Genomic DNA, 10,149 nt, shown 5'->3' with positions numbered 1-10,149 from the left:
GTTCATGGGACACGAGGGTTAATCAGAAATTGAGATCAATGAGGCCTCCATAGGCCACGCTGCGATGAATCGAGTTGAGCTAAAGAAAATGTCGTCAATCCAGGCCATTGTGTTGATCGATCGATTGATTCAATAACTTCACACTGAGTGTGAGATCGAGTTAAATCTTGGATAGGCCTGCTGTAGCTGCCGAAAATGATTGGCCGTCAATTCCGTTTTGAAGACAAGATTTAAAACTAGAATCGGGGACAGATTAGGCTAGTAGTGCCTAGTGCACGACGACATTGCGTAACGGGTTATTTCAAAGGTCATTTTAAAGAACATGGGATTTCACAAGAATGAATTTATGCTTAAAGTTAGGATGCCACTGATATATGTACCGTTTATAAATCAAGTTCGGAAACACGTAGGCGTAGTTGCGTATTCAAATCTACTCGGCGTGAAAGTCAGCCCCAATCTTATTGTAAACACTCGCTATTTGGTGGTCCTCGAGTTTCGTGAATGCCCCGTAAGAAAACTGTTCTTTTCTTTGATTAGAGCTGTAAGATAACAAGAAACATTCCATACAAGCATTAATTGGCACATTTGAACTTTTCAGTTACTAGTTATTCTGTTAAATAAGACCTCTCTTCCCTGGCCTATGCTCATCTAAAGCCCGCCTCCTACACACACCAAAAAGGTGAATTGAAACATCTTTTTACCTCATAGATCTCATCACACATTCATTAAGCCGACCTTTATTGGAATTTGTGTTCACGTCGCTTTTACCCGAGTTGAATCCCCATCATAAGATTTTGGACGTAGGCTCACGTCTGGGCAGCGTTCTCTATGGTGCTGCCCTCTTCACTCCTTGCCAATCCATAGTTGGTGTGGAAATGAATTCGGATTTCTGTGATATCACCCAAACCACCTTGAACGAGTTTGACTTGGCCTCGCGAGTAAAAGTGATCCACGCTGAGCTTTCCACCGTACCCGAACTCGTTCAACAGGCCGATGTGATTGTGCTCCATAACGTGTTTGAATGGTTCATGCCCCTTCAGGCTCAAACCTCCATTTGGCAATTTCTGCAAAGAAATATTCCCAAAAATGGTTTAATCGTAGCCAGCCCTCGAATCGAGCAATCGCTCGCTCCTTTAAATGTAAGTCTCCTTTCTTGTGCCTTGGGCCGTCATTTCACTTGGCTTACCTCCCCCTGGTTTCTAGACTGGCATTGATATCTCAAAATGGTTGAGGCCATTGGAACCGGCCCGACCTGAAGCCATTGCTTTGACCGAGGCTGAAGACGAAAATGATTCGATTTTCCTGTACCAAGTTTTAGCGGACCCTGGCCCGGCATGATCAACCGACCTCACCTGATGATCCTGATAGAAGTTATGTAATCGAAGGCTAATAAACTCGAATGATTATCAAGCCGAAAACAGCTTTTGTCCTTCAACATCCGGGAGGATAGTCGCAAACCGGTTGGTATAGGCTCTTCAACCAGCCTCATTGGAAAAGATATAGAAATTGGAAGAAATATGTTATTCATCTTTTGAACAATTTCGTTCTAGTCAGTTCCATGCAAATGTGAATGGCTTAATAAGCCCCCTAAGGAATGACATCAAACTGATGATTTGATGAAAAAAGAAGTTTTCAAATGGACAATGAAAGAAAAGCTAATACAAGGTTATATTGTTTTCTTGCAACTGTGTAAAACCGTATTGCTCGTTCGAATGCAGGGCTTTATGCAAGATCAATCGATTCCTACAGTAGCAGAACATCTATGCTTCTTATCAACGTGAAAATTAATTTTACATTAAAAATATGATTGATATCATGCCTTCAATGAATTATGAAAAAGATAGAAATAATGGGGATCGCTTTGATATCTATTGTCATTAAGATAAAAAATTGGATGATCTTAGGACCGAATAAACCAAAAAAGGGGAAAAGAGAGTAAAAAAGTTTCTCCAAGAGAATATAGGAGTATTTCAATCCAAAACCATAGAGGAATCAATGTAAAGATTAGTTTGATAACATGGGTTCGTGCTTATGAAACACTGACTCGCCAAGGAAAAATCATCGCCGCCCGATGTTGCTCCATCTCAAGTGGCCTTGTCATGAAACTTACACTTGTGCTGTGTTCAAATACCCGTTCTTCAGTAAAAAAATGACAATTTTAAAGGCATCTTCATCAATGGGTACATTTGAAGGGGAGTTCGCCCTACTTTTTTCGGGCCCTCCCAAATGTTGTTGGTTCACGCCATCCATGGTCAGTATAAAAGACCAAGAAACTTGCTCTCCTTCATCCATTTGTGTTCAGATTCCTTCGAGACGCAACCAAAATGAAGTTGGTAAGTTGGCTCAATTATTCATATGGATTATGTCAAGCAGCAATATAAACATGCTTGTTCCTTAAAAAATTTGAACCATTCTCTTGCAGATCATTCTCATGACCGTGATTGCCGCGGCAATGGCTGCACCCAACGCTCTTCCAGAGGCTGAGCCGACGGCGGACGCACAGCTTTACTACGGGTTGTACCCGGGCTATGCCCGCTACGGCTTCGCCTACCCCAATTATCATTATGGTGTGAGATATTTGGGCAAGCGTAGTGCTGATTCCGAACCCGAGGCCGATGCTAATCCCGAAGCTGACCCTGCCTACCTCTACAGATATGCCCCCTTCGGTTATGTGGCTCGGGGTTACTATCCTTACTATGGCCATGTCGGATACGGAACCTTTCACGGGTAAGGCTCGGACATGAGTTGCAATCAAATACATCATGAATTCATAGTTCCTTTTCTGATTTATAGAAAGTAATTCCATCTCGCGAATGATACCCTTTAAGACGAGGCTCAAACTCCCAATCCACCTCAGTTCGATCAGTGCGAATAAACACTCAATAGAGACTTGAGCCTGACCGAAAAAATACTAATGGAATTCCATTCTATTGCTAATCAAGTTTCACATCAAAAAAGTCAATCGACGATCAGGATTCGTGCAATTGGCCTATTATGCGCATATAAAAAGTTCAATAAACATTGCACTTCAACTTTGTAGCCAATCATTTTGTTCGTACAATCTCACACCAACAAAGCATTCATTCGAAACGGGCGTTCTTGTTCGGCCAGGTTTCGGGCAGGCGAGGAGTTGTGTTTTTTTTCGACCAGACGTTAGCAACAAAGGTATAATAACCGCCCACCCACCCGTGTTACCAAGTGAGTCGTTTCACAATAATGGAGAACACAATTAGAATGGTGTTCAATCGCCATGACTACCACTAACAAACAATAGACTTGGTCGGGCGATTAGAATCGGGTTACACGGTCGAGCCTTGAATTATGATAACGTGGAGCCAACTTGAAATCCGAAGAGCAGAATATTCACAAATGTTCCAACAAATTTTCAATTTTGTCACTCAATTCATCTAGCGATGGATCGTCGTCTCGTTCTTGCCCATAGTCGTTCATCGCCTGGTTCATCCTCATGGGACTTGAGGATTGAGGGAATGTCACTAAACTTCTGCCATGGTAAATCCGAGAATATGGATCGATATCTTCGTAAAGAGGGCGACATTTCCGCTCGCAATCTTCCTGATTCCTATATCAATTGACGTCATTCATGTTCATGCATGCAGTAAATAGGTATATGGATGAGCCCAACTTAGAATTGGTGATCAACTGATCATGTATGAATGAATACCTGTAAATAATGTGACTGGGGGCACACGCCTCATAGCTTCGACATTCTTTCCTCAACCGGTTGTAATACCAAGCTGTGATCCTATTGAAATGGCACTCTTTGGCTGGATCGATCTGATATCGCTTGAAACATAGGCGATTGATTAGCGAAAACCGGTCCACAATTTGTCGCTTCAATATGGACTTTTGGTAGAACTCAGTTGTATTCAACAATGTTGGGTTGTAGTATCGTTGGCATTTGGCGACACAGTCGAACTCGGAGCAGAACAAATTATTCGATCGACTGCATCCCGAGTGAGTGAATCGTTTGCAGATATGTAGATGCGCATCAAAAGACCATCGGACAGAGGGTGTGTCATAACAGTCCGCATTTTGAAATCCCTCCTCCAAACAAACTTGATCGCCACCATTGTCCACGTTACGGGCAGTACTTTGTCCAGTTTGGGACTGAAGTATCAAAATTGTTGCCAAAACGGATCCGAACATGACTGCTGAAAAGACGGAATAAATTTGTCCCTCCTAAAAGACGGGATTCAAACCCTTCGAATTTCTGGCCATAAATTTGGCTAGAAAGCAGCAAGAAAATGATTCACGACTAGCATAAAGATCACACGGAAACGAAGAGCAGACTGACTTAAATTTGGTTATATTTACGATATCTTTCTCATAGTATTCCTTAGTATTGACATGCCAAATGTACGGAGTAATTAATTGTTGAGGGAATGAAGCAGTATTATCAATAGTAGAAATAGCAGTAGCGTGAGAAGAAGAGCAGCAATAATGATAGTACAAGGTAATGGAAATGGTAGTGTTTCATAGTATTGATATACAAATAAATGCGCTTTTGAGATCGCAACGTATGAGAAAACAAATAAAGTGTTTCTAATTTCAATTTGTTTTTTTAAGGTACACTTTTTAGCAGAGAATTCTTTTTAAGTATATAGGGATGCATTCTGTTGGAGTTATTACTGTAATGGTAGTCAAAATGTACAAAGTCGGGCGGCAAGAGCATTTTGCAATAGTAACACATTGCTACTTACGTGGCCAATCTTTTGGGTTCAATCTATCAATGTGCAATATTCTTTGAGAATTTGATTGTTCGAAGATGAAGTACTGGACAGATATCAGGTTAGGAAATTTGCCATCTCTGAAAGGGCACCTCTAACACTGTTTTTCTTTTATCATTAAAGGCTTCCTAGTGAGGAAACATTCATCAAGATTTTATGGATGAGGAAGACAAAAAGAGTGTTTTCGAGATAAGTGTCGCCTACTTGGGTACAATGGTATCAGGTATATAGTTCCTGGGGTGATTAATGCTGATCGAAATGGGAACGAACCCTTGGGATATCTTTGAATTCAATTGAGAGAACCATCTTGAGTACGAGGGTTTGGCACGTAGTGACGTTTCGTGTAGGGGCTTCTTTTCGAAGTAACTGATTTTTCTAAAGAGTTATTGCTGTCGAATCTGATTTAGAGGTCGATGAAGATGAATGGGTCTGGCTTGTTTTTATCCCTCGCCTTTTCCTTTTGGCCTCTGGACGGCCCGGGTGCAACGGTTTAGAGGTGGTTATCAAGTTCTCTGGGAGCTCGAGACCAATCAAATGAGGAGAGGGAGTGGCCGAATTCGATCGACTTGTCCGGTTCCGAGGAATCGAACTGTGTGGTGGCATCAGCGAAGTTGGTGTGGCACAAGGTTTGTCTTTGATCACGGGATAAAACAAAGGTCGTGCACGAAGAATTCGCACAGTCTCGATCTTGTTGATTTGGCGACTTCTGACTGATTTCTCCGGTGAGCCAATCATACCTCTATGAACGGAAGCGGTATGAGCGTACCCACCTTGTCGATGTTTTCGTGCCGGTGAAGAAGGTATCGAATCTATGGGCGTGGAGTTGTGACTGGCACTGTGCGAGCGTTTGATGGCAGTTCCATGACGAGAACTCGACTTCAACGATCTATGGGTGTGACTCCGAGACTTTGAAGATCCACTTTTGCTCGAGCGTCGTGTATCGCCGGCAATTGGGGGCAAGAGATGATTTCGAGTCACTCTCGATTTAGTTGCTGAGTTGACGGGCGTGACCGGTTGTCCGCTCCTCAATGACACCACATAAGGGGAAAGCTCGGGGCTGGATTTGGCTGTCAAGTTGTTGTTCACATTGTGTTGGTGGTGGTGGTGACTGCTGTTATTATTATTATTATTGTTGTTGTTGTTACTCATGGAAGAGAATGATCCATCGCTCTGATGGGACGGACCCGGGATAGATGACAGAGATGAGGAGGTGGTGGTCGGATGATCGTCACCTCCGTTGGCATTGGAGGTGACGACTCCGACCACGGCGTGCAGTCATCTGACAGCACTCGTTTTACGAGGACTACTGGCAGAAGTAGTGTTCTTGGAAGGTTGGTCTAGTTTCCCTTTTGATCTGGAGGCGAGCCGTGTGACGGGTCGAGATGGCACACCCGTTGCATTTGTATGATTGGCATTCAAACCTCCAGGCAAAGTTCCATTTTTGACTCCAGATGGGACCGATTTGACGCGAGCATGATGGGCTTTGAGATTCTCTACACTCACGGGACCAAGGGATTGCGTGTGTTTCCGAGCCTTGATCTGATTCAGTTTGTCCCCTTGAGTGAGAGCTACCTTAGAAGAGCTGTGATTAGGAATGTTTCCATTGGATTCGTCCTCCACTAGTTCTTTGATTTTCTCGTCGTTGATTTCGTTCTCAATCTCCTCGTCCACCAAAGAGTTTGAAGACGCGGGTGTGTTCTGAGATAGGGGATTGTTCCCATTGTCGTCATCTTGGATGTTAATTCTTTCGACTTTATTCACCATCCGGGAGTAGTTGTCGGCGGTCCCGTTTCTCTTGGCCATTTCTCTCTGGTATATCTCCTTTAACCTAAGACTGTAGATTGGATATTTGCATGGCTTATCCAATAGCACTTTGTCTTTGTTGTGCCGCCTGAACTGGTCTCCCTGCAGCCACATCTCCGCCTGTTTCTCCTCTAACCAATCTTGTTGATGACCGATAATGGAACCGGGACGGCAAATCCGGAGCCAAGCGATCACTTCCATGGCGGTCCATCGCCAGTGTTTCATAATGTAACATCCGATGAGTGATCCTGTTCGGCCAAGACCAGCTTTACAGTGCACAGCAATACCTCCTTTGGCACTCTCGCAGATTCGGATGAAATCTGCCAAAATCTCATCTGAAGGGGTGCTTCCATCGATGAAAAACAGATCCTCGTGCTGAAAGCCGCCCCGCACGAATCTCTGGGCATCATAAATCTTCTTATTGAGGCGGACTATAGTAGTCACATGATGAAGACGAAAGTAGTTGAAATAAGATTCTGGGGAATGATATGGATAGCCCTGATACACCCGGCTGTGGGAATGAGGACCACAAAATGCAAGGAATTTTTGCGGTACCAACCAATTGAAATCTCCATTCTGCACTCTTTCAAAGTGCTCATACTCTTCACAATCGAAATCGTCAAAGTCAAAGAAATGAGCTTGTTTGGCCTTCAAAATTGCATCAAGACAACTCTTAAGAGTGATCGTGTACACAGCTACGCCGTAAGAGGCATCTCTGAAAGGCACAAATGGAGGGTTAAGGCCTCCAGTTAAAGGCTTTTGAGCCTCTTCGGGGGTCTTCTCAAGGTAGATGACAGCATAACTAGCAATGAGAAAAGCCGCATTGGCACGTTTCTTAGCGTCTAAGGTGGTATAATGCACAATTTTCTTGCGAGCCAAGGTTTGAGCATGGAGCTTCTTGTTTAGCTTGGAACAATATCGGTAAAGTAAGGCAAGATTGAGGGGACCGAAGTCTGAGTAGAAATTCTCGTAGATCAGCTCATCGTCGATGGAGAAATAGTGTGTGTTGGGTGTGGATTTGGGCTTGACGTCGGTCTTGAGGGTCACAAAGTACAACCTTTCCGGGATATACTCCGAAGCACACACTAAGACATCACTGTGAGCACTATCCATGATGAGGAATCTTAGGTTGTCGCATTCATGGGTTCACAATCTGAAGAGAGAACACAAGCTTTAAGGGCTAAGGCATAGCTGGGTGTCGAGTCGATAAAACAAGAAAAAAGATTGTCGATTCACTAAACCACGAGTTTGAATTCGAAGCTGTGCAAACTCCTGACGTTTTCTTACCCCCAAGATTAGTTGAACCAGTTGAACGTCGTCTTTTCTCAATTACCTCAACCAACGAACGCCTCCACTCTCTATTTCGTCAGTACGGACGTACGGTCGGTCGTTCGGTTGACTGGCTCACCTTTGCCTTGGGCTGCTAAAGGAGGACGACCCGAAATTGGGTTCCAGGCACCAAAGGAGGTGAAGGCTTCTTGCCCGCCGACGTACTATTCTCTACTACGGGTTAGCGAGGCTTCTTCATGGTTGTACACTACACAGTCTGTAACCTCCCACAGGTAGAACTGGAGATGAAGTCGGAAAATCGCCCGCTTCTACTCTCACCTCATGATCATCCTCTTCATATGCAAGTACGAATTTGCTCTACTCCTTCGTCTTTCTCGTCTCTCGCTCGTACTCCCACAACATGAACAATGTATGACGCGCATATGTGGTGCTTGAGTACAAAACTCAGACCTAGGTAGACTCGTCCTCTAACATGCATATACAACATACTGTACTATACATATACTCGAATTCTTTTCTTTGACTGGAACTCAAGTCCCATCTTGAACCAGGCCTAGCCGATCGAGCGACTCGATATTCGTACATCGATATGTACAAGTCAGCGATGCAAAACTCGACTGAGGTTGATCTCGATGCCAACACTCACTTCGGTTGGTACGATGAGTCGATGACACCTAAATGTTTGGGAGGACGAACATTGATCGATCTCACCGACAGAATGCCAGCATAGACATATTTAAAAACGGAGGAAAAGTAACACCCTAACTATGTATGAACTCATGAACGAGTGAGTAAATCAATGAAGGAAGGAAGGAAGAAGTAGTGGAATGGAAAAAAAACTCTGCCCATATGAATGACCTCACATCGACTGATGTCCATAGTGTAGGGGACATTTCTACCTGCCAGCATTATGGTATGACTGAATGAATGAATGTATGAATGACAGAAGACACGTGCTAAAGGTCTGATCTTCTGGGCGTCAGCGAGCATCCCCTGGTTGATACCTGGTTGATGCCCTTTCAACCTATTTACCGGCCCATCCTGACGTACGATATGGATTATTCGTCTGGCTCTTTCTCTAACTTGTATGGCCCATCTACTATCTATGTTATGTGCCTGTCCCCTTTCGATCCCGGAGAACTGATCTCGATTGTCATCCACCCGTCCATGCATACATCGCCCGTGACGACGGACAGGGCGAGTAAGAACATTTCTTGGCTAGTTGACCACTTCCAGGGTGATCGGAACCCAGCGTACCCGCCTAAGTATTTAGGATGGGTAATGACCATATTGCGGGTGATCACTTACCCGGTGATGAGGGCTCAACCACCGTCGTGGGTCTCGGAAGATAGTGCCCAAGTCCAATGAACACTTTGGCGGCCTTTCGAATTCCAAGTGGCCGCTCAGGCGATCGTGAGTGACTCTGCTTGAAATTGATAATGAGCCCAACGGTCTTTGTTTACTAGGGGCCAGCTAGCCACTTACTAGTACATTCGCACATTCGTTCTCCAACTACCGAAGGTACAGAGAGGACAGAACGGACAGAAGCATCCAAGTCACTGCTGACGATTGGTTTAGCACGGCTTACTTAGACTCACTCACTCGGGAGGGAAGGAGGGAGGGAGGGAGAAGAGAGAGAAGAGTGAGCCGGCCAGCCGGCCAGCCGGCCAGCCAGGCCACCAGCCAGCTCACAAGTGAGTGAGTGCGTGAGTGAGAAATAGAAAAGAAGACCGACCTCCCTCCACCTATCGCCTACAGACTAACAGTCTATACGGTCTATACAGAGTGGGATAGATATCAACTGTCGACCGACGCGACCGACCGTTGCCTCATTCACCATCCATCCATCATGGGCCACTTCACCAGCCCGCCCGCCCGCCCGCTCGATCTACGGTTTTCTCCAAGTCTCAGCGGCCACTCGCTCGGTCTCTCTCTTGATTTCCCCTCGACATCTTTCTCTTGCATTATTGGCATGGCCTTTCCAGCCGCCCTCAACTGTTCCCATTGCATTCGAGGGATGTGAGCCGCCAAACGTCAAACTTATCAAGCTAGACTCGGCCAAGGCCAGAGACCGGCTAATCGGGCGTCTTGACAGGCTGAAATAAAATGACATTGGACCGGAACATCTTCCGGATTTTTGTTAGCAACATGTCTGGCACAGTTCGTTAACAATGTTATTTTGCGAATTTTATTATTTTGGGGATGCACCAATGAATCTGTAGGATGCACTAGGATACACCACATAGGCGACCATGAGGAAATCCGCATGAGACGGTTGCCAACCGGAAAATGTTTGATCCAAATTTCT

The 10,149-nt window shown here is 44.8% G+C and overlaps 3 protein-coding genes across 4 annotated transcripts; 1 reads left to right on the top strand and 2 right to left on the bottom strand.

The window, feature by feature from the left end:
- Window positions 1-734: 734 nt before the first annotated feature.
- Window positions 735-3,032, top strand: LOC131889779 (uncharacterized; the record flags this gene model as incomplete). The annotated part of the gene is given in 4 exon segments (XM_059238957.1): window positions 735-1,139; window positions 1,204-2,333; window positions 2,423-2,727; window positions 2,794-3,032. Coding segments are annotated over 2 exon segments (540 nt in total), but the record flags the coding sequence as incomplete, so codon positions are not given.
- On the bottom strand, window positions 2,798-4,167 carry LOC131889780 (uncharacterized). The gene is made up of 2 exons (XM_059238958.1): window positions 3,683-4,167; window positions 2,798-3,580 (listed from the first exon to the last, which is right to left on the bottom strand). Exons 1-2 carry the CDS (start codon window positions 4,165-4,167, stop codon window positions 3,364-3,366), a joined length of 702 nt encoding a protein of 233 aa, XP_059094941.1. The 3' UTR covers window positions 2,798-3,363.
- A 143-nt stretch (window positions 4,168-4,310) lies between these two features.
- Window positions 4,311-9,365, bottom strand: LOC131889778 (dual specificity protein phosphatase CDC14A-like). Of its 2 annotated transcripts, none has more exons than XM_059238955.1 (2): window positions 9,150-9,365; window positions 4,311-7,704 (listed from the first exon to the last, which is right to left on the bottom strand). In XM_059238955.1, exon 2 carries the CDS (start codon window positions 7,662-7,664, stop codon window positions 6,024-6,026), a length of 1,641 nt encoding a protein of 546 aa, XP_059094938.1. In that variant the 5' UTR covers window positions 7,665-7,704; window positions 9,150-9,365; the 3' UTR covers window positions 4,311-6,023. The 2 variants fall into 2 exon arrangements, with proteins under 2 accessions (XP_059094938.1, XP_059094939.1); XM_059238956.1 differs by lacking the exon at window positions 9,150-9,365 and adding an exon at window positions 7,839-8,452.
- Between the last annotated feature and the right edge of the window lie 784 nt (window positions 9,366-10,149).

Source organism: Tigriopus californicus, chromosome 11 (assembly GCF_007210705.1).
Source record: "Tigriopus californicus strain San Diego chromosome 11, Tcal_SD_v2.1, whole genome shotgun sequence".
NCBI lineage: Eukaryota > Metazoa > Arthropoda > Copepoda > Harpacticoida > Harpacticidae > Tigriopus > Tigriopus californicus.
Note: the sequence above shows the minus strand (reverse complement) of the source record. Positions and strands in the feature narration are given on the sequence as shown.